The sequence below is a fragment of the Betta splendens genome, chromosome 7, assembly GCF_900634795.4.
Source record: "Betta splendens chromosome 7, fBetSpl5.4, whole genome shotgun sequence".
NCBI classification, from domain to species: domain Eukaryota; kingdom Metazoa; phylum Chordata; class Actinopteri; order Anabantiformes; family Osphronemidae; genus Betta; species Betta splendens.
Window position 1 is genome coordinate 11,584,013 of NC_040887.2, and position 23,729 is coordinate 11,607,741.

The window sequence follows — 23,729 nt, forward strand, 5'->3', positions numbered from 1 at the left end:
TTGTTTTATACGGTTGCTGTATTGAAAGTAAAATAAAAAAAATAATGCTTCTCTTTTATACTATTAGTTCTAAATGAGTTACTGTTATTCAAGCGAGATTGAATGACATTATTTTACTGTGAATAAAAAAGTCTTCACTGTAGCGCATTCTCTGAACTTAAAATGTGTTTTAATTTTCATTAGTGATCTTACAGAACCGGTTCAGAACAGCTGCACTCGTTTTAATCACTGTTTGTGTCCTCAGGAGCTCTTTTATCGCTCCTCCGGAGGATTAGGTGTTTTCTAATGATGGGTGCGCGGTGTGTTTTTTACATTTTCGCTTGTGTGTGATGGCTACAGTGTGTTTGTGCGCTCTCTCTCTCTCTCTGTTCAGAGCAGAAATAGACCGTAGCCCCTCTGTGCGTGCGTGCGTGCGTGCGCGCGGCCGCGCGTGCTGAGGCTCCGGGTCCCTCCTCCTCCTCCTCCTCCTCCGTCGCGTCTCCAGTCTGAACGGATCCGCTGTCGACTCGCCGCTCCTCAGCTGCTGTGGGAGCACACGTCCAGGCGCCGCTGCTCGGTTCCTACTTTTTCATGAACTTTACTTCCAGCTCGCGGTGCGTCGGCGCATCACCGCCCGCGGGGGATTGTGGCATCGACAAACGGCGCTCCTGCAAAATGGACTGACGCGTCAACAAGACAGGGAAGTGTGGAAACTTATTGAAAGAAGAGCATTTGCGCGAAGAGCAGCCTCGCGGGGGGTTCGATTGCCGTCATGGAAGAGGACGAGGGGCATCCGGAGAACGGGATCCACGCCGCCAAGGACTCGGACCGACAGCAGCGGCTGCGGCTGTGCGTTTTAAACGAAATCCTCAACACAGAGCGGGATTATGTTCGGACGTTGCTTTTCCTCCAGTCGGTGAGTTCGACACGTTCTCTCGGGTCGCCCGTGCACGCGCTCCAAACCCCGGTCGCAAGTGTGTGGTTTGACGGATTTCTTGCGCTCCCGTGCGTCGCATCCGTCAGATTGTCGATTCACTGAGATGACGGGTCGACATCTGAAATTCGGCTTCTGAGCCACAGACGAAGTGGTTCCAACTGTTGCAAAGCGGAGTGAGCGGTAAACGCGTCCGTGTCGCACACTGCCCGCGTCGGAACATACAGCAGCTGTAATTTGTGTTGTAAGTTTGTCCGTCCGATCTCAATTAGCAGCTCAACCCATTTGTTTCCACACTCGTGTTAAACGTAAGCGCGCACGAGCTCCAGCTGCGGCCGCTGCACAACGTGGCTGGTGTTGACAGCTTTGCAAAAAAAGGGGGCGACTTGGCGAAAACGTCATTCACGCCCGAGGATTTCTTCTAAGCATTTATTGAATGGGTCAGAAACGTTTCAGCAGGTGAGTGTGTTGAGACCCCCCCCCCGCTGGGTGGCCGTCATTCACACCTCCCCTATTGTGTGTTAAAGCGCAGGTTCGGGACAAACAGGAGCCGTCCGTGCGAACGCATTCATATTCATGAGCGCTCGACGCCACGGACGCCGCTAAGGAACCGTCGCGGCTCAGTTACTGGGTCACATCAGCTGCCTTTGATGAGCGCCCGCTCCCGATGCGTCCCCAGGCCCGCGGGAGGCGGTCACGTGGCCGTCTCCTTCACACTCCACCTCCCGTGTCATCCGTGGCCCACGCGTGGCGCAGGTGGTCCCTGCTGCAGGCTGACAATGAGCCGCTGTGACGTTCCCTCCGAACCGGCTGAATTGAGTGTGACAGTCATAATGTGGCCGTGACTGTGCTTCGTTGCTTCACGCGGAGGGGTCCCTTTTTGTGTGGCCCACCTCGGTAACGCAGGTCAAAGGTCAGAGTCACCCCTGAGCAGACTGGGGGCCTGACTTTCCCACGTTGCCACTGGTCGTCAGTCTCTCCCACTCGCTGTTAACGTTCTAATGCGTCTGAGCATTTGCCCGTTTCAACATCTGGCGAGCATTTTGTCGAACGTGATTGCGGTTCCCTCTTTCTCTTGTGCGCTGTCACATGTTTAGAAACTTCCCCAAAGCCCTTGAAATAGCTCTGTTCATCGGCAGCCCAGAGTCACGGCGACACTAGGGGATCCTCGAGCCTTCGAATGCGGACGCGGCGCATCCCGGTCCGAGTCCCAGACGGGTTTGTTGAACAGCTGTGATTGAGGCACTCGAACCCCGGAAGACGTCTTAAGCGTTTTTGCGGCGCTGCTTCCTTTGCGTCTCCCTTGTGTTACAGATAGAGCAGGCAGTAGAAGGAAGTGCCCTCCCCCGGTCCTCACACCTAAAATAATTGACTCAGTGATAAAGGCAAAAAGACAAGCCAGTGATTTATCACACAGGCCCGTCTTTTTCCTGTGGACACGTGAAAGCGCTCTGCCTCTCGCCGCGTCCGTTGGCGTCGTCTGATTTGGACCGGGGAACGGCGGCGTCCTCGCGGGCCATTCACTCATCACCCGCGTCCGTGCATCGATTTGTTTGTCGAGCAAACGCTGCAAAGAGGCTTCCCTCCAGTTTTCCCAGTCGTGATAGTGAACTGGGACTTAAAGCACAGGGGGGCGTCGTGCGTCTCGCCGCGCGTGCAGCTTCCAGGAGGACCCGCCCCCCTTCCCGCGGCGGGAGCCGGGGCTGTGTCACCACGGCGCTGATAAGGACGGTCTGGACATATGGTTCCAGGGAAGATATGGGGGGGGGGGGGAGACGGTGTCACTGTGTGAGGGAGGCATCACCACGGGAATTGACTCTAGAACATTTGTTCTGATAAGTAATTTTCCACGTGTCTGCTTTGTATTTGAGCTACTGTGTTTGCCTACGTTTCCCAGAATGCCCCAAACGAGGCGCGGTAATCCGCAGCGCAAGCGTGTGTGGACAGAAAAGTGAAGCGCACCTGTGGCTGAAAAACACATCCTGCTTTGGGGTTTCAAGGCTTCCGTGGAAAAGACGCAGCCGCTTTAAATGGAAGCGCCGGTGCTTAGATGCCGGAGCGCGGCCTCGGCAGAGAGACGTGGAGCTGACGCCGGCCCAAAACGAGGCCTCGCTGGGATTTTTGCGATCACCGACGTGATTGCAGCGACGCGACGCTTGTCGCTCGTCCCCCGTCGGGCTCATGTGGTGGGCTGGGGTGAGGCGGGTGAGGGGGGAGGCGGGGGCTGGGGGTGCGTTGGAGGATTTCATTTCGCCCGCCGTTTTTCGATGACTGCGCCTGTCGCGCTTGTGTCGCCATAAATCCCCTCTTTGTGTCCGAATCGATCATTCTGCAGTGCGACAGATGAGCGGGGCTTTCTCTTCTTTGTTGGTTTAATCCAGGCAACTGGATTTCCCCGCGCCGTGATCCGTCAGCGGCCTCGCACCCGGGACGCGCCGGGGTTTTCCTCCAGAACCAGCCAAATACGGGCTCGTCACGCTGAGTTTCTGGGTGAAGCAGCGGAATGGTGTGGCCGCTGGGTTAGTCAGCCTTTGAGCTTCCTCGCCGGGAAGTGGGAGGGGGAGACGGGGGGGGTTCCCAGGAAGGTCTCGGGTCTCATCGGTGGGGCAGGATAATAGGAAACATCTGGGAATCCCGCCCCCCCGTGACCCCCACCGCCGGCCACACACCCGCAGGATTAGGTGTCTGACAGCGATGCTGCCTGTGTGGACGAGCCATGCGGCGTCCCGCTCTCCTCCTCTTCTTCTTCTTCTTCTCCTGCCGCCGCCGTTGCTTCTCCACCTGCGGTCGCCGTGACGACGCACGGCTGAGAAAACAGGATGACGAGCGCGCACGCTCACGAGCCGCTGCCCAGGAAGACGCTCTGCAGGAAGCCGCCGCTTCCTCTCCGAACCCGCGCTCGCCTCTTTCCTTTCTACGCCCCCCCCCCACACACACACTACGTCCCCCCACCCCCACCCCTCCCCGCTCGGTGGGAAAGACCAGCGTCGGGTTTCTCTGGGCCAGGACGTATAAATAGCTTTGGATGTGGAGTCTCATCACGGCCACGACGCCGGTGGTTTCACTGCAGCCTCACCGCTGCAGTCATGAGGAGGGGGTGGAGACAGCAGCAGGTACAAGACTTCCTGCTGGGGTTTAGGGAGGTTTTCATTTATTACCAACCGGGCTTTAAACTCCAGCCTCATCTCATCACCTGACTGTTACTGCCCAAATGCAGAAGGAGGGTTTTTTTTCTGCTTCAGAGAAGCAAATTAAAGTGTATTTTCACGGACACTGTCATGCTGGAGTTCACGGGAGGCGAGTTAGCGCTCCAGTCTAAATATGTTTCCTTAACCCCGGGTCAGCGCATAAATCACACACTTGGCCTTGATGCAGGCGGGACGAGCGAGCGCTCCCAGGTCCGTCCACCGCTGCACAGACTGGCTGGTGCTACATGAATGGGAGTTAATGCCGGTTTCCAGCTTTAATCTTTTTTTTTTTTTTTTTTTTAGTGGTGTGTCTGTTCTTAAGCCAGTTCTGTTCTCAGGCATGTGACTGCTGCAGGAATTCTAAGCATTCAAGTTTAACAAGTCTAAACCACTGTAACACCCGAGGCATGATGTCAGGAACCGGGCCGGCCCCTCCCTCCACGAGGGCCGAGCGCTGGAACTTTTACACAATGTGATGTTAAAAGAAAAAAAAAGTTAGCTTCTTCTCCATAAATAAGTCTGTTAGATGTTCACGCAGCTACAGAGAGGATCTGTTTTGGCACCGGTCTGGAATCTGAGGCGTGTGGCAGAAAGAATGTCCTGAACCGAAGCCAGTCAGGCGTCAGGTGAGCTCACAGACCCGTCGCCCCGGCGACCGCTCGGGTGCGCTTCCGAGAACAGCGATGCCACAGCTGATTAGGAGGCGGCCCGTGACGTGACGTCTGCCGGCCCGGAACCGCGGAGAGGCGGTGACGTCGTGCCCCCGGAGATCCCGGCTGAGATGACGCCGGGTCGGAGCCGCTCGGGTTCTCAGCGCTGTAGCCGCAAGGGTCCAGGCAGCAGGACGACCGGGTTCGTTTGCATTCTCGCACTCAAGCAGGCGTGTGGCTTCGCTCGGGGTCAAAGGTCACATCTCTGATTTTTGGGTGCGATAACTCCTGGGACGCACTGGACAGGTGGGGCCTCGACCGCATGATGCGATGGGACAATGAAGACACACAACATCCAATGAGGATCTGGTGTAGCAGTAGCCTCATTGGATGGGCCTGTGATTTGTCGTCTTTTGCCAACGTTGGCGTCCACTTTAAGGCCTTCAGCGCGTGTGTTGTGATAAAAGTGATGGCAGCATTACAGGAATGCGCTGAGGGCGAAGTGAGTGACAGTGAAGATGGTGGATTAATGACCAGAGGACATTTATATTGCACTTTATCAATCAGCGGAAGCCATTTTTATTTGCTGACTCTGCTTTTTGCAGCTGTTTGCAAATTCCTGCGCCTCCCGTTGAGGTGCTGTTGTTTTGGCATTTATTCAATGCGGTGACATTTCAGACAAATAACACGGTGCAGTTAGAAGCTTGAGTCATGCATGTTTCAGCTGTCACATGTATCATAACTGGTCTTGCTGCTGACAGGAAACCGCTAAACTAGAGTTTGACGTGCAGAGCTGATTCTGGGAGGGTTTCACCTCATGCTGTGATTCACTGGCTCTAATTCATAGATACTGAACGTGAATCAGATCAAAGGAGGATTTCGCCGGCTCGCTTTGTCTGTGTGTGTTTTCACCATGCGATTACACACGAGCGAGACTTTCAATCCACACTCCCTCATCTCTCTGCTTGAATGAAGTACTGCGAACGAAAACGATCCTCTCGCTTTGAAAAGTGGAAACGGAGACGAGCGCTAGTGGCATTAGCGACTGCCAAAAAAACGAGAAGTAGAATGTAGGTCACCGGTTTCAGAGCTGTGTTCAGAAGAACATTTTTTTTTCTTTGCAGACAAAAGAGCTCTGTCGCTGTTTGTCTCGCTGCGTCTCACCATGGAACCGGGTACTGGGCCCGTCTGGTGAATTCTGTTTGAGTCGGACGTTGGTGACGATGTTGACGTGTAGCTTGTCTCTTTTTTTTCCACGCCTGTCCAGCTGAAGGCCAGCTGTGCCAGATGTGCACAGGTGTTCTGGGAACCTGCGATCCGGGTCGATTAGATTTAATCAGCGGTGTCGCACCTTTTTTTTTTTTTTCCTCCCTGTGGCCGGAAGTGTCGCGCGCCTTTGACGGCTCACTCAGCGTCGCGCTCCCCGTCGCTCTGAACCAGTCTGCGATCGCGGGTGTCTGTCGGCACCAAACGCGTCCAAAGGTCCAGATGGCCGCTGCAATCTGGTCCATGATGTTACCTCCAGATCACCACATGTCACCCTCCAACAGGGAAGCCACTTGGAGAGAAGGGACTCAGACGCTCGCTAGTCAATGTGAGCCGAGGTGCAAAAACACAATTAGACACTTGTTAGAACACGTAACTACATGATGCTGCTGTAAAAATGGCTAATGGTAATAAACAAGGCCAACATAGTTTTATTGGACTGAAAGTCTACATAATCCAGTCCCGGTCTTTTACAGTGTCATGCATTCATCACGTGCCTCATCCGTTCATTACGGCCTCATATGCGGCTGTTAAACAGGAAGTCCCTGCTTCTCTGTGGTGGAGACCCAGCCTCATCTCCTGCCTCGTTTGGTTTCCGCCCATGTGAGCGCCTCAAAGAGCCCTGAAGTTTAAAGTCCCTCAAAGCGGAAGTAAGTGAGGGGAGGAGGAAGGGAAAAAAAAAACCTGGAGCAGACTCAAAGAAGACTTTGTGTTTCGGTGACCGGCTCTGCCAAAAGGTTTTTCTCTTGGAAGACAGCGAGGGACCGGTTGGAGGGCGAAGGGGGAGCGCAGGGAGTTTTTGGAGGGTTTGGGAGAGACGTGAATTCCGTGTTCAGAGCGGAGGCTGCGAAGGCCGGGCTCCGTCATTGTGGCGACGCCACGGGCCATTCTCTGGCGCTGCTGCGCTCGGGCCACAAAGGAGGGATTTCTCCATTTATTTATGCAATTTCATGCCACGTCGACCCCAAAATGGCCCCGGCTCCCTCTCCGGAGCGGCCCCGTCTCCCTTTGTGGCCGGCCGTCCCAGTCCTCCCTCCACGGCCACAGAGCCTTAATGGAGGCATTGTTTTAAGCTTGTTGTTGTGTTCTCCTCCATGAGAAGGGCTGCGGAGCTGCAGGCCGCTGACCTGAGAACGCGCATAGAAAAGTCCTCAATCTGCGGATCGGCGCTTGTGTTTGGGGGCTGTGTCAGTAGGTGTGGGAACCGGAGCGAATTGAAAAGGGGCTCCCAGGGCCCGCTGGAAAAGCCCTGACAAGTGTTCGGGCCCGCTCTTGATGTACGGGCGCTCTCTTGTGAGGTATGTGAATCGAGCGGGACGGCCCGGCGTTGGCGCTGAATGCTGCCGTAACGGCGGCCCACGGCGCCGCCTGTGAAACGCTTCAGACGAATGCAGGCAAATTAGTTTGAAATTTGCACTTCCTCAAATGAGCAACAGGAAGTACGTAATCTGAGCAGGTTTTCATGTCACTCATTCAGTTTCAGCCACACAACATTAGCATGTAATGGTATTGCTTGATTTTATTTTGACATAAGCCTTTAAAACGAATCATTCATTTTCCCCTTAGTCCCTTTAAAACAACCCCTCCGTGACGGATCCTGTGCTCCTGACACCAGTGACCCTGAAGTCGGTCGTCATCCTGTGACCCTGACTGCGTGTCTTCTACCCACATGTTGCAATTTCACTCGGGTAATTGCGACATTCCCCTACTTCTCTCAACACGGACATAAAGAGAGAGTTGAGAAAAGTCCAGATTTAGAGGCAGCGAATGTCAGCGAGAGGTTCCAGTTTGGCAGTGAGGCTGAATATTCATTTTTAGACTTGGAGCACGTCCAGCGTCTGGAAATAATCTCAGCGGCAGCTTAACGAGCTTTCTGTTTTATCACTAATTATGATACGCACCATCCAGATCATTGCTTCCTGTTCTACAAAGCAGCAGCGACACATTTTTCACATTTTTTTTTTACAGTGTAGTCATTGCCCTGCTCATTCGCTAATTGTGACTTTGAACAGTGTGGTTTACGGTACAATAAGAAGGAATAAAACGCAGGCGGTGAAGCTGCAGGTACGGCTCCGTTCAGCAGCAGACGAGGCAGACGTGACGGCAGCAGGCTTTTATTCACCGTCCACTGGAGCGAACGCCGAGCCCACACCAGCATATGGCCCGTCTGTACCATCACACCTTACTGTCTGGCCCCTCCTCGCTCTGCTGAGCGCCACACACACACACGCACACACACACACACACACAGGCACACACAGGCACACACACACACACACACACACACACACACGCACACACAGGCACACACAGGCACACACACACGCACACACAGGCACACACAGGCACACACAGGCACACACAGGCACACACAGGCACACACAGGCACACACACACACACACACAGGCACACACAGGCACACACAGGCACACACACACACACACGCACACAGGCACACAGGCACACAGGCACACACGCACACACGCACACACGCACACACGCACACAGGCACACACACACACACACACACACACACACACACACACACACACACACACACACACCAGCTGCACCCCCTGCCCGGCAGGTGATGCTGTGGCCGATGACATCGTTCTAAAAATTTATAAATCGTAACATCGTAGGTCAAGTTTCACTAAACAAGCACATCCTCATTTATAAAACTCTTTACTCTTTACTTCATCACAGCTGAGCTCGCTGCGGCTCAGACGCTTCCTGTCCAGAGATCTTGCTTTTATTCAACTGGAGGATTTGGGTTTGGCTGCTTCCTTGCTTCCTGTTTGCATGCCGCACACACGCAAGCGCACAGGAATGAGCCATTTGTGTACTCTCCTGTTGCAGTTCGGAGTTTTTTTAAAAACTTCGTGTCACAAGCGTTCGTGTCACATGTAAAGTGTAAAGTGCTGCAACGAAGACGATGACTCAGCTCGGTGGCGTGTCCCCAAAACGACTCGCGTGTCACGTTTCCACTTTTATGTGGACCGGCAGTTTCACACTCACTTTGCCTGAGCAACCAGCTTCGCCGTTGGGAGTTTGTACACGAAAGGTCGTTCAGGTGGGATTAGACACGTAACCCTGACAAAACTGGGCTTTAAACATCAGCTGCTTCCACTTGACACGACCCAAACCATGTTTGCAATAGTTCAAAAAGGAGGATGTTTCACATTTCTGTAAACTCTCAGAAGTCTTGCCTCAACATTGCGGGTCCAGAAACCTCTCGATGGTTCAAATGTGAAACCTCCCTGGTTCCAGTCTCTAATTGAGGGCAATGCAAGGTAAACATGTGAAACTGAAAACATAATGTGTTTAAGCAAAATGCACCGGCTTGTTTAAAGGAACGTGGGTGAATTTTACATCCTGAGGTATAAATTAAATCAGAAGTCTTGAATGTCTCCTCTCCTGGTTCTAAGTGTACGAAGACAGCGGCTTCATGTGTTTGTCTCAGTACAATATTGTATTATAGGGAATGTCAATCTTATTTAAAATCTATATATATGAAAATAAATCCTTAACTTCTTATTCAGAACTATTGGGTTTGATCTGAGTCCACTTGTGGCCCATGGAAGAGTTTGGACAAGTCCCATTTAAAACCAGGTCTCCAGGAGCAGAGTCTCTGTCTCTGAAGGGGAAATACTGACTGTCTATCAGTGGCCCACTCACACTTCTAATGCAGCCTGAGTCAGTCTGTCAAGAATAAACTGCCCAAATCCAGTAGAAACTCAACCAGGTTTGGTAGACTGGCATGTGGATGCCAATCTATAACACAGACTTTAGTTTTTACTGAATGAATTAGCAACAGTCCCATTATTCATTGTTGTGTGTTGACCGATATCAGTATCAGCATATGTGATATAGTATTGTGGAAGTGCTGAATTCTCTCCCACAGGAAGGAAGTCGGGGGGGAAATCGCGTCTTTGCCGACGCGGCGGTGGCGCGGGGCTGCGTTGTTGTTGCACTTGGCAGCTGCTGCACGCTGTGGTCTCACTGGGGGCTTCGTGGCCGCGCCGCTGGTCTCCTGTGGGATCGCATCACGAGCGCTTTCCCCCGACAGCCAGAGATCTGCACGCGCCGCATCTCCGACATGCACCACGGAGCAGCCGAGCCCCTTCAGCAGCCACTCGCACGTTAATGAGGGGAAGGGTATCATAAAATGCTCTCATCCACCGAACACAGACCGATGCAGTGTCTATTTTACAGCTATTTATAGCGCATGGCTGAATCCAGGGGATCCTAAGTGTTTGTGAGAGCTTGAATCTGCTCTCAGAGGCAACAGATGGGCAATTAATTGAACTGGACCGACACAGTTATTGTTTGCCTTCGCTCATTATTATTATTTATCAATGCCTGTAACGCGATTACACTTCACGAAACGTCACCTGAGACGGGCAGACGAAGGCGAACAGAGGTCTTCCTCCGCATCCGGCCGCGCGTTGATTAAGGAGTAATGAGCTCAGCGACTCGTAGGGTAGAGTTACGGCCCGTTTGCCGCGGTCGACTCGTTCACTATTCATCCCATGATGCCCAGCGCGGGCACGGCGTCCCATCCGTGCAGATGCACGCAGGCTTATCTGAGGCCGCGCTGACGTCTGCTGCTGATCTCTCCTCCGAACCACGGCGCAAACTCTCGACTCTGATGTATTTATGCATTTCATTTTCAGTAAAGGCACAGTTTAACGTGAGCGCCTAGGACCGGTTCCTGTCCTAAGGTGGAGTCTTCATATCGATAACTCTGGTTCCCCCTGCTCTCACGTAACCCCCCTTTGGCTATTTGTGACCCGGCTCCTCGTGGAGGAGGTCTGGCCCAATCAGCGCCCGTCATGTGTATCTTCCTGAGACTGACGGGCCTGTCGGCTGCGTTGGCAGCACGCTCTCTGGATTGGTGGTCATTACTGTCAGTTAGGCACTGGGTCGGCCGCCGGCGCCGCTCGGCCTTCGGAACGCAGTGAACGACTGTCCGTCACGCGTCGGCTTCCTCCCAATTACCCTCGTAATGCTTCATTCTGATCAGGGTTTGAGTGAGCGTGAGGGCCCAGTTCACCGGAGGTGATGCGATGGCACCGCCTACACAACCTGAGGCCACTGATTCCTCTGTCTCCACATCTGCGTGGCACATTGAGTGTGAGGACCGAGTCCTGTCCGACCGCCGGCTGTCGAGGAGGAGTCTGAACGCTGACTCCTCTCCCCTCTCTTTCCATCCTCGTCCGCCTGGGAGCAGCGAGGGCCTCGCTTCCTCCATCCTCCTCGTCTTGTGAGCAATCTCTCACTTGAGCGACTCCTCCGGCGTGGAAGCTGCCATATGGGAGATTTAATTAGCGTTCGCCCGGAGCACAATGGGCTCCCTCCCAAAACCAGTCCAGAACACGGCGACTGCTGCTTCCCTTTAATGCTGAGCTTAATTACCAAGGTTGCGACTCCCTCTAAGGACCTTTTGCTTTCTATTTTGGTGCGACCTACGCAAACGCTAGTAAAGCCGAACAATCCTCCCCCAGTGTTTGGTCTCTGAGGACAGGGTATGATTGCCGCCCGCCTGGCGCTGGCCCGGTTTCTGCTTTAGAGCCAATGTGTGATTACAAGTGTCAGTCTGTCATTAAAGGCTGGTGGTTTGCTGTAAGTAACGCACGCGACAGGCCGACGTGATGCGGCGCTGATGAGGAACGGCTCCTGCGAGGCGTCTGTCAGAGCGGGCCTGCGCGGCTGGAAACCACCGGAACCACCGGCCCGCTGGCTTCAAGTCTGTGCGGACGATCGCGCCGCTCGACTGGTCGTGGCAGCTTTTAACGACGTTAACCTCTGGTGAAGCTTTTATGCGGCGCTATCGCGGTGAGTGAGGTATCCGTTTTCAGACCGTAGGCACCGAAGTACAGGCAGACCCGACCCGACGGCAGGAGACCCGCATCCCCGCTCCTCTATCTGCTGTCTGCATCCGGGGGCGAGGCAGACGCAGTGCAGCGGATGGGAGGAATGGGGAAGAGAGAATGAAAACAAGTGTTTGCACATTCGCTTCCTCTCTCTTCAATCGTTTTGTCCTAAGTCAGGGTTCTGGCTGAGAGACACGCACACACACAGAGCCTGTTACAGTGATCTGTCCCCACACACACACACACACACACACACACACTGATGATGCTGCAGGAAGCTCAGGTGCTGTTTTCCACTTCAGAAGGTCCATACTGTGATGTGACCAAAACAAAAAGGAGATGACAACATCTCCTGTCCGATAGTAGAAACCTCTGGAGGACCCGGCGGGCCGGGACTCCACTGTGGCACATGTGTCCTGCACATCTGTCCTGCAGCGTGAAACTATCTGTTGCTTCAGGGCGTCTGCGTGTGCATCCTCTTTGGCTCCGTTCCATCAAAGCGTCCAGTCCGTTCATACTCACACTCAACCTGAACCTCGTCCCGAAGCTCGAAGCTAAGTCTCTGAGGCTGTTACGCACAGACCTCGTATTCACACTTGCTTCTGTTTTCTCCTCAGGCATTTTTGCAAAGAATCAGACAAACTGCAGACGACCAGCAGTGCCTCTCACCTGAACACGTCAAGGTACGATTTCACTTCCTTTCAGACAAAACCTACAAGTGAAATAGAATTCTCTTGATTTTATGTTGCCTTCTTCTCCCTCCACCCCCTCCCTCACCCTCTGTCGGTCACTTCCTGTCACCCCGCTCTTCCTTCCTCCTGTATTTCTTCCCCTGACATCATCCTCCTCCCTCCCCGTTTATAGATTCTGTTTTCAAACATCGAGGACATCCTGGAGCTGCACAAAGAAGTGTTGTCGGTGGTGGAGTCCAGTCTGCAGCCGGAGCCTCATCCTCAGCATGCGCTGGGACATGTGTTCCTCCAGTTTGTAAGTGACGCACAGAGCAGCAAGACAGTCACAAGCATGCATGATTTCCTCCTCCATGCAAAAAAAAAAAAAAAAAAAGGAAAAGAGAAGCCACACACGCTCTTTTCATGAGGTTCCTCGTAACCACAGATTCAGGGAAAGCGTCCAAAGCCTGCTGTGAAAATACCCCTTAAATCTCCCTCTTTCACATGCACGCCCCTCCCTCCTTCCCTCCCTCCCGCACTCGGAGCACCTCCACCCCTTTTCCTTTCCTCCGACATCCTGTCGCATCCCTCCATCTCTCTCTCTCTCTCTTCAGCTGTGTGACTCGCTGCCATCTCCTTTTTTCTCCTCTCTATCTCTCTATCCAAAGATCTCCCTCTGCTCCACACACACACACACACACACACACACACACACACACACACACACACACACACACACACACACACACACACACACACACACACACACACACACACACACACACACACACACCTCCCATCTCTCCCCTCTGTTTGAACTCGTTTGGCCCCAGGGAACAAACAAAGAAGTGTCTGTGTCCGGGGAGGAAGAGATGGTGTGTCACTCAGAGAGGGGACAATGCTTCTGCTGGTAGCACTCAATCTTAAACGCCTCCTCCTCCTCGTCTCTTTCTTTCTCTCTCTGTTTGTCTCCCTCTGATAAACTGTCCTCTCTCCACTTTCACCGAGGTGCAAAATGCATCAGACAGGCATCATCCGATGAGAGAGCGTTTGTTTTGCAATCTGCATCTGAGTCTCTTCACACACACAAACTGCTGACGGGTCAAAAATCCCCTCACATCTGCAGGTCTTCAGCTGTAACCGCATTAAAACAATATTCTTTAAGCTATTTTGTAAAAAAAAAAATCAAATTTTATGAACCACACTATCAATAGTGATCTATCCACTCACTTTCACGCCGGTGACATGAACATTTAATCTCATCTGGAGAAGATGCTTGAATTAGCTCATCAAACCGGGGCTTCACTCGTGTGTGAGCTGTCACAGTTGTTTAGTCAGGCCGAGCATCTGGTTGGACGATTGATTGACGAGTTCTCTGATCAAACAGATCAGCCGTTTTATTGTGAAGGAATCGGACCATCACACAAACTAAGATTGGTTCTGCTTTTTCAGTTTTTCTTCCTACAAAATCCATAAAAAGATCATAACAAATACAGTATTTGTGTGACTACAGCTCATCTCATGACTAATTCCTACTAACTAATGGAATTTCTCCATATTTACCAAACTTTGCCAAAGGGCCCCTGGCGGCTGGTTGGCGTGGCTCAGTGCTTCCTGGAGATTCTGCCGGTTGCCTCATTGCACTGATAAGGCGTCTTCAGATGAAAAAAGCCTCTTTGTTAGACAGAAATAAGTCCCCACATTGAACGCAGCATTAATTGCAGAGCCATGTTTGGTAACTTGCGTGTCACAGGATGTGTCACCAGACGAGGTCACCACAGGGACCTGGAACTCTCAAACTCAACGCGTCACGATGTCCAAACGAGTGACTTTTGAAACATATTTGTAAATGTGTTCCTGTCAGAATAATTTTGGGAATCTCTACGCTGATTCCTTTTCCATCCGTCTGTGTCTAATCGGCGCAGCCACCGTTTGTGTGTTTGTGTTGCGTTGCCGAGCCTTCCGCGCCGCCTTTGTTCCTGCGTATCCATTACGCTTCCCCCTCGAACCCCGCGACCTTTGTCTCCCTCCGACGCCGACGCCTCTCAGCCAATCGCGTTGCATTGCCGCCGCCCTCCAGCCGTAGCCCTTGACCTCGGGCTGAGGTCAACACCATGACTGGGTTTTCATTAACCTCCTGCATTATTTCACAAGACTGTCTGCCACTCAAGTTAGGGATGAAAAATGGAAAAGATTCACGTCTATTCAAAGTCAGACGTTGCCAAGATGGTTGGAATGGAAACGACTACGCTTGTTTGTCCTGATAAATCATTTAATGAATTCATGAATATAGAGCACGGCAGCTAAAACCAAATAACTTTTCCCATTAAGCCGAGAGAAGAAATTGGAACGGGTGCGTTTTCTCCAACCAAGCGCGCGCAGAATTCAAGGTCATGCTAGGTTTAGGATTATTCAGGAAACCTGAGACGTCAATATTTGCTCTATTCTCTAGGAGCGTATGAAGTAACAGTCACGTCGTTATGCTCTCTCTCAACTACGCCCATTGTGCTTTGACTTGATGCGATTCCTCGGCTTGCGATACAAGCCTCTGATCTGACCTCGGCGCTAACACCCTAATGACGAAGGCTTCAAACAGAGGCTCGCGTTCATCAAAGGTACAACTCGTCTTGGAGCTATTCTGGGTACAACGGATGCCTTTCAGCCTAGGCCTGATGTTTAGAGCCGGTGGAAATTAAAGGTGCGGAATCTGGCCCTGGCTCCTTTTAGGCCGGTCTGAATTGGCTGAATTGAGGCAACGTCTAGTCTTTGGCTGCAAGCTTTTTTTCATTTAAGAGTTGAGAAACTGCACTGCTTAATTCAGATGCAGCCTATGGGGGTTTGAGCTCATACAGTGACTCCATTTAAACATCCCTGCACACTGGGGTAATTCTTGTGAAGGTTGGTGCCGTTCAGCTGATCCAGGCCCAAACTCAAACAGCTGTGTGACGCTATCCGCGCGCATCCCAACCTGACACACTGTTTGCTTCTGGATTTCACAGCTTTGGCATGTTCCTCATAGTTCTAGCTGATAAATGGGAACGCGAACAAAACCAGGAGGCCGGGGGTTCAGCGCCTGGGCGCGTGGACTCAGGCCAGCGCCGTACATGAGCCTCCTGCGCTTACTATCGAGCCTGGCAGTAAGTGGGGTTCTGCGGCATATGCCGACTCAGCTGTTCCTGCCAGCGGCGCTGCCGACCGGGATCCCCCGCGTTGTGTTCCTGCGTCGGGCAGCTAGCGCGCTAACTGGCGTTACGCTCATGCACAAAAAGATCACTAAAGATTTTCCGCGGCGTATGATGAACGAGACGAGAAGACGCCGTGTTCACACCCGCATGCACGGAACAGATCAGCTCGTATGCTCAAAACCGCACGCATTGTTTTGGTACACGCGTGCCTGCACAGGATGCTGGCTTCTTAACCTAATTTTTTCATAGTCATATGACATACTTTCGTGAAAACGTTATTAAAGCATGCTATGAAACACTTGCACTAAAACACCTTTGTGGTATTTTGAGCAATGCAAAGCCCTGAGGCAGAAGCACCTGCAGGTTTGGATTTCTCCGTTTCAGGTGACGGTTTCAGTTTCTGGACCCTGAGCTCAGGCCTCGCTGTGCACATGGTTTCACATCCCAGTTACTGCAGTAGTTATACTTCTATAAGCTTCAGGGTGAAAGTTCAACGGCAGCTGTGTCACTGTGTTTACATCGCCGACACTGTGCGGCGTGAATAACGCGTGTCAGGCAGCGGCGCGTTCACGCACACAGGTGTTGTTACTGGTTGCGCGGACCAAAAATGGCAGCTTGGCAGCAGCTTGTGCGCTGCTTTCTGAGCCGTCTTGTGTTGCTGCACAGTGCGATGCTGTCACTTACCGAGAAGAGGAAGTGTGTTGGCCTGCGTTTCCACTATGATGTAGGCTGTTTGAAAAAAAGGAGAAGTGTGGTAAACGATGCAGATGAAAAGTAGTACATAAAGATTTGAAAAAACAAAGAGGCTTGGTGCATTCATTGTTGCATTTAGCTTATCTTTGCAATATTAAAAACTGAAGCTCATCAGAGTGTAGATATGAGCAGTCTGTTCAGTTGCACTGTCAGTCAGTTGTTGTTTCTTGTGTTGTTGCGTGCCTCCTGCACAGCCTGACCTCTGTTATGTTGTGTTGCGTTGTGTTTTTGCAGAAGGAGAGTTTCTCCGTGTATGGCGAGTACTGCAGTAACCACGAGAAGGCTTTGCGACTTCTGATGGAGCTGAACAAGATCCCCAACATCAGGACCTTCCTGCTGGTAAAACCCGCTCTGCTCTGCTCGTCTTTCCTTTTTTATCACATGGGTCATCAGGTCGCTCTTCCTTCCATATTTTTATAAGCATCCTTCCTCTTATCGTTCTCGCTCTGATGCCTCCGTCTCACATCATCTACCTATCGTCTACCCATCACACCCCCCCCCCCCTCCTATTTTCCTCCAGTATCGCCTCCAGTGCCATGTTAACGTTTCAATGGGCCAGAGGCCCTAACGAGGTCAGATGTTTCTTCCTGCCTGGACAGGAAGCGGCAACAATCAAGGTCACTTTTGTGTCGGCCTTGTAGTGTTTCCGCTGCCAGCTGCTTCCGTGTTTTGACACCTAAACCTCTGGGCCCTGGACAATGAACCTACAATGTCAACGGGCCTTTGAGCCGGTGGCCCCAAGCAGTGAAATCATCTGCAGAATCTGGGGCAGCCAGCTGTGAAGCGTTGGTTGAGCATCTGGGACTCATGGTTTGCGTCCTCGGTGTTGTTCTGCCCCAGTGGAAAGAGTTGGATCACAGTCGCAGTTTGCTTTGACTTATTACATCGCTTGGCACAAAAGCACAGCGTTTAACTGGTTTGCTCTTATGCAACAATAATACTTTCAAAATGAAATCACTTTACGACATCAAATTAAAAATCCTCAATAAAGTATTTGTTAGATTGTCTTGGCAGAGAATATATAGTATGAAAAGCAGAGGATATAGAATGAGGTATTTCATTATGGGAGCAGGGGGCCATTGCAAATCGCCGTCTTAGTAATTAATGGCAGCGTGATATGTTTTGCCATCGGCTGTTTCTTAGCTGCTAACTTTCAGCGGAAGTCGTTCCTCGTTATTGAGCCGATTCCATGCTAATTGAATCACACGACCACGGGAGCCTCTGAAGCGGCGTGTGGAAACAAAGCGTTAATTGCTTTGGAGGGGAAGAGGGAAGAGGAAGAGATAGTAAAATGAGGTCATGGAGGAGAGCGGAGGGAATAACCGATTACAAATAAGCAGGAGTGGGGTGAAAAAGGAAAGTTTGGACGCTCCGAGGCGTGGGAGAGAAATGGAGACATACCAGAGGAATCTGAGCCGCGTCCCGTCCAGTGAGATCAGTTCCCACCACATCCAAGGCGAAGACTGTAAACCTTCTGCTTCTCAAGGCTTTCACTTGACCTTTCTGCGGATTTGTGCAAGAGATCAAGAGTTTCGGGATTTTTATGACAAAAACCATGTATATGTATTGTAAAAAAAAAAAAAAATACTGATAATAATACTACAAAAAAAACAGACCGATTCTGTATTTGCCTTCATTATGTTAGAATGTTTTCCAGTATCCACGGCCTAATTTCTCCTTTTCATCTTTAAGGTGTTCCTGGTGTGTAATAAAGTGGCGTTTCTTTTTCAGCACTGCATGCTGCTCGGTGGAAAGAAAAGCACAGATGTTCCCCTGGAGGGCTACCTCCTCTCCCCCATTCAGAGGATCTGCAAATACCCTCTGCTGCTGAAGGTACTGGACACCTGCCGCGCCGTTGTTTCTGTGCGCTTATCGAACGCGCTCTCGAAGGCGTCCTCGTTTTCAAAACTCAGCCGGGCCTCCGCTTTGCACACCGCAGGAGCTGCTGAAGCGGACGCCCAAGAAGCACGCGGACTATCCGGCGGTGGAGGAGGCTCTGCAGGCCATGAAGGCCGTCTGCTCCAACATCAACGAGACCAAGAGGCAGATGGAGAAGCTGGAGCTCCTGGAACAGTTGCAGTCTCACATTGAAGGCTGGGAGGTGAGCGCAAAGCGTCAGGGGGGAGGAAATGGAAGTGGCTTCTGTTAGATTCACGGCGAACGTTGAATAACGGCGACAAAACCAACCGGTCTCGTTTATATAACAAACCCTGACCATCGCGGCGTTTGTCCAAGTTAAGTGCAGAGCGCAGGGGCCACGCATGGGGCTTGGGACCTGAGCAAAGGGCTCAGTGAATCTTTCACGCCTCCCTCACCCTCCACAACAGAGGCCTTGTCTCACTGAGCACCAATGGGACAATCCCCCCACACAGGGCGCCGGGGGCGATGCCAGCGGGCACGCTGCCCAATTACAGACAGCGAGGAAGCCGAGTGCTGGCCTCACGTGCTGCGGAAGGGTTACACGAGGGGACGGACACGGGGCCGGAGCCGGGCCCCTCCAGAACCTCCTCCTCTACGGTTTCCTGTAATAATCCTCCACGTGCGCTGTGCCGAGCTACAGGCACTTTATTGACTCCAAATCAGCCCAAATTCTAATTGAACTTTCCATTGAAACGGGCAGATTCAGCGTTTGCTCCGACCAAATCGGCAGAAGCTCGGAAGAGCACTTTAACGCGGCCCCTCCCCCACGCGGAGCCGCCGGCTTAACAGCATTAGTCTCGCCCTTCTTTCCTCTCTCCAGCCACTCCAGGCTAATCACCTCCAGCCCTAATGGAGGAGGCTGCCAGTGGTGCCGAACAAGGCCCAGATGCATTACCGCTGCTCAGACGCTCAGATGCTCAGATGCTCAGATGCTGGTTATCGTATAGGCGTCTTTCCACAGCTCCGGCCGCCCCTTACGGTGGATCCGCGTCGCAAACATCAAAGGCGGATCTGAAATGTACGTGTGCCTGCAGGGAGGTGGCGGGTGCTGCACAAGCCTCGTGCGTGCGTTTAGTTCCGGGCGATTTGAAGTGGGACGAGTCGTTTAACAGCGAGAAGCGAGGCGGCTTTTGACTTGGTCGTTTACATTTCGCTCGCGCTTGCATTTGCATTTGTCATTTTCTAACGCGGGCGGGAACATGTTGATTGCCTTGCTGCCCGTGCTTGCATCTGTGTCCGCGAAAAGCGGGTTCTGTTCCCCAGTTGGAAACGTGACAACACCGGAAATGATGATCTAAAAATAATGAGGCCGAAATCAAACGGGTAATTGGTTGTGAAGTGCAGGGACTTTAAAAGGTTAATTAGACATCATGCTGAGGTTGGTCAACAGGGTCAGTTCAGCACTGACGTCAACAAACCTTCACATTGTCCACTTTTAGTTTCAATTTGAAGTATTTCACTAATTGATCCCGATGAATAATATAACTACATCAACCCGTACTGTGTTGCTGACACTCGGAGGCCTGTGTCTGCGGTTTGTCTGACCTTTGTGCGGCTCTGTGAGAGAAAAGCTTGCTTGGTTAACAGGCCGTGGTGCATTTGATAGCTGACGAGAAACAGCTTTTAAGAAAGACCGGATCACATCCTGTGTCGATGGGAGGCTGCAGAGCAACGTCGCACAACGGCACGCTGGCCTGAACACGGAGTGGATGTCGCACAGCTCTCAGAATGAGGCGAGAAGCTCCGTCTGTCCGCTCCGCTGTGCTTTAGCTCGTTTGCTGTTTACCTCCTGTGCCGCTAATAGGTCGGACGCCTGTATTGAGCCTGAGGGTTGGACAGGAGTAAACATACTTGTAGAGTGATGTCATAACTTGTAAATGTCGGTGAGTCGGTATTTTCCTATCTCTGCTTTTTCAGGGCACCAACCTCACAGACATCTGCACGGAGTTGCTGCTTCATGGAAATCTTCTTAAAATCTCAGCTGGAAACATCCAGGAACGTGTCTTCTTCCTGTTTGACAACCTTTTGGTTTACTGTAAGAGGAAGTCAAGGTGAGACCTGCGACGCCGCCACGAGCCACACTCTGTAGAAATAGATTTATTGGAATGGAGCCAGGCTGGAAGAGCGGGCCGGAATGCTAATGAGCGGAGCATTAACCCCCACAGTCCGTGCGGATGAAGCACTCGTGCCAGTGTTCGTGCGGCGCGAATGTGCATGTGTTCTCCCGGCCTTGTGTAACCGCGGCGCTGTCCCGTTTCCTAGGGTTTCCGGAAAGAAGTCCACCAAACGGACCAAGTCCATCAACGGGCCCCAGTATGTGTTCAGAGGCCGAATCAACACCGAGGTGATGGAGGTGGAGAATGTGGAAGATGGAACAGGTTTGTTTTTGCACTGAGACTCCACATGTTCCTTCCTGACGCCCTTGTGTTGTGGAGTCCCACGAGTGTGTGGTTTGTGCTGATGCAACGCGATGCAACGCGAAGCTTTTGATTTATTGGCTTTGATATCTGCGAAATAACAATGACGATCGGCGCTTTCAATGAGCCTCCAGTGCTGTTTATTTTTATTTTCCGCTCCGCGCCTGTTGACGGTTTGGGTGGAGTGTCACACTTGCACCTACATTCAAACAGGATGTAGCCTGCAACCTCGCGTACCTCCTTTGGATGTGAGCTTCTCACTACCCGGCTGAGGCGCTGATACAGATCACAAGTGCAGAAGCAGCTCGAGCGGCGCGATAAACCCGGTTCAGACAGGGTGCCAATAACAGACGCCTCATCTGGTCGCTGGATCTGCTGTTGTGGTTTGACGCGAGGCCTCGTACTCGCTGCCCGGCCGGTGTTGAGGCACTTTGTCTTCCTCTCTCTCGCTCACATGTTTCCTCTTTCTTCCTCCTCTGCACAGGCAGAATATTTTGCAAGCTCACACGACCCCCTTTTTTTTTTTTTTTTTTTGGCTGCCTGTTGTCACATTTAGCCCGCTGCAGGGGAAACCGCAAAGAAAAACATCTCGCTCGCACAAGTGGGGGGTCCCACACTGAAAACCTGCCTTGTGTTCTGTGGAACATAGATAATGTGCCGAGTAGGTGCGGAGGATTCAAAATGTGGGAGTGCGGAGACAGTCTCTGTAAGCGGGAATCTGAACAGTTTAGCAGCGTTTCCAAGCAGCTATGCTTAAAATCGGTGCGTCCGTGGGTACACGGCACCTCGGCAGATGTCGGCCCGTTCTTATGTAAGACTTCACTGGGATTTCCTCCTTCCCAGCGGCTGGAAAGGGACTCCAAACAGTAGTATGTGAGTCGCAGCCCAGCTCCAGAACAGCTGCTCCCTGTGGGGCCCAGAGGATCAGATCTATTTATATGACCTTTGAGCAGGAGACTAATGTACCCCATTACCCAAGGCCATTCATTATTCAGTAGCTGCTCACCTGCAGCTAAAAGGATTATAAAATTAGACAGTGGTACGGGAGAGACTCTGCTGAGTCAGTGGGAAGATGTTCTTTTACTGCTCCAGCGTTGCATCATGTTTACCCTCTTAAAAGGCCCATAAATCTCTTTTGCTCGAGTGGTGAATCCACTCCGGTCGCTCATTTACCCAAATAGAATTTGAATTTTTTTCTCTGTGTATGAAACAGGAGAACGATCATTTGCGGCATTCAATGTTATTCTGATTGGATAATTGTGTTCAACCGCACAGTTTGAACCTAAACGTGATGGTGCTGAAGATCTACCCTCTCCCCCTGTCCCTCAACCTTGTAATGGTTTTCGTGCCTTGCAGCCGACTATCACAGCAACAACTACACTGTGACCAACGGCTGGAAGATTCACAACACGGCTAAAAACAAGTGGTTCGTCTGCATGGCCAAGAACGCGGAGGACAAGCAGAAGTGGCTGGACGCCATCTTGAAGGAGCGGGAGCAGCGCGAGAGTGAGTCGCCGCTTCGTTCTTGGCATTTTATACAGTTTTCGCTTCCTGCCGATGAGGCGTCTCTCTCCGTTCAATAGAGTCTCACCTGGAATGAGCTGCTGTATCTTAACAAACTGCCCGGGCTTTGTTTGCTAAATAGAGGCTTCACTGGGCCTGTGCGACCTGAGCGCTGAGCACAGGCTGCAACATCCATCTATTCAGCGCTTTGAACAAGCAGCAGATGTGCTTGACGAATCAAACAGATCCCATTCACAAAGAGCAGATGTGCCAAAAACAACAACAACAACAACAACTGGTTCAGGTGCTTAAAATAGAAGATTCCAAAGAAAGCGGAGAACAGTTATGCAACGCATCACCCCTAATTACCCTGCATTCATTCCTACTGTAAACGTGTGCGTGCTCTGCAGTTCTCCACTCGCTGGATGTTTGTTGTGTAGCCACGCAGTTAATGTGGACACGCTTTCAACTAGTGTGCAGAGAATCTATAAGGGATGACTTCATGCACTGCCGGTAAATAAAAGCCCAAACAATAAAGATTTACTGATGGAGCAGTAATGAAAACTGATTTTGCTGCTTTTGAAGTTTGTTTCCCTTCATTGCGTGACAATTCACACCTGTTCAACTCCGTCCGTCATTGTTACGGTGTGAGCATTAAACAATATTAGCGGAAGAGGTCACATAATGTTATGTTATTCATAAGTCAATTAATATCTATTATTATATAATATTAAATATTACTTACTATCGACTTTCAGCATTTTCAGCAAAGTCTTTTAGTCAATGTATTTCAGTAGTAGATGGCTGCATTTCACTCAGCATCTGCGTCTGCAGTGAGAGGACTCCACATGCGTTTGGAGGACTGCGCTGTAGCCTGTGGTGTAAAGTTTCAAGCCGACGGAAATCGACCTGAGGCGAACAGATGCCAGATCAGTCACAGTGCCCAGGTTCCTCACACTCGCCCTCTCTGTTACCCCCTCCACAGATTCCTCGCTCTCTCATTGCTCAGGTTCTCCTCTCCAGTCTAGACGGCTGCAGGATGATGTTTGACTGCAATAAATGGCAAAGTTTTTTTTTTTTTCCACTTCCTCGTCCTCCGTGCATTGTTGCTTTTCCTGCACCGCATTGTTTAATTTGAGTAAACTGCTGCATGTGTCTCTCCTCAGTCCTCCCGATGGCCTTTTATTAGTCAACAGCTGACAACTGGACGTGTTTGGTCCCATCAGTGTTTTCGTGTAGCCATTGGGAAGCGCTGTGTGTATTAAGTGATGCCAGTGAGTGCAGGGAGACAAAGGAGTGGTGGAGGATGAACTCTGACAGCTGGACCAGAAGCCGGAGGGGCCTCCGCGCTGGACAAATCCCGTCTGTTGTTCAATGACACTCATT

General features: G+C 51.5%; 1 protein-coding gene across 3 annotated transcripts in view; it reads left to right on the plus strand.

The window, feature by feature from the left end:
- Positions 1 to 458: 458 nt before the first annotated feature.
- Positions 459 to 23,729, plus strand: part of prex1 (phosphatidylinositol-3,4,5-trisphosphate-dependent Rac exchange factor 1) — a 49,527-nt gene continuing 26,256 nt past the window's right edge. For 2 of the 3 annotated variants that reach the window (XM_029155908.3, XM_029155909.3), the window contains exons 1-9: positions 460 to 895; positions 12,512 to 12,577; positions 12,759 to 12,881; positions 16,738 to 16,842; positions 18,235 to 18,336; positions 18,443 to 18,604; positions 20,341 to 20,474; positions 20,686 to 20,801; positions 22,197 to 22,346. In XM_029155908.3, the coding sequence (XP_029011741.1) occupies positions 752 to 895; positions 12,512 to 12,577; positions 12,759 to 12,881; positions 16,738 to 16,842; positions 18,235 to 18,336; positions 18,443 to 18,604; positions 20,341 to 20,474; positions 20,686 to 20,801; positions 22,197 to 22,346 (1,102 nt within the window). In that variant the 5' untranslated portion in view covers positions 460 to 751. Of the gene's footprint in view, positions 896 to 12,511; positions 12,578 to 12,758; positions 12,882 to 16,737; positions 16,843 to 18,234; positions 18,337 to 18,442; positions 18,605 to 20,340; positions 20,475 to 20,685; positions 20,802 to 22,196; positions 22,347 to 23,729 lie in introns of all 3 variants that reach the window. The other variant, XM_029155910.3, reaches the window with a different exon arrangement.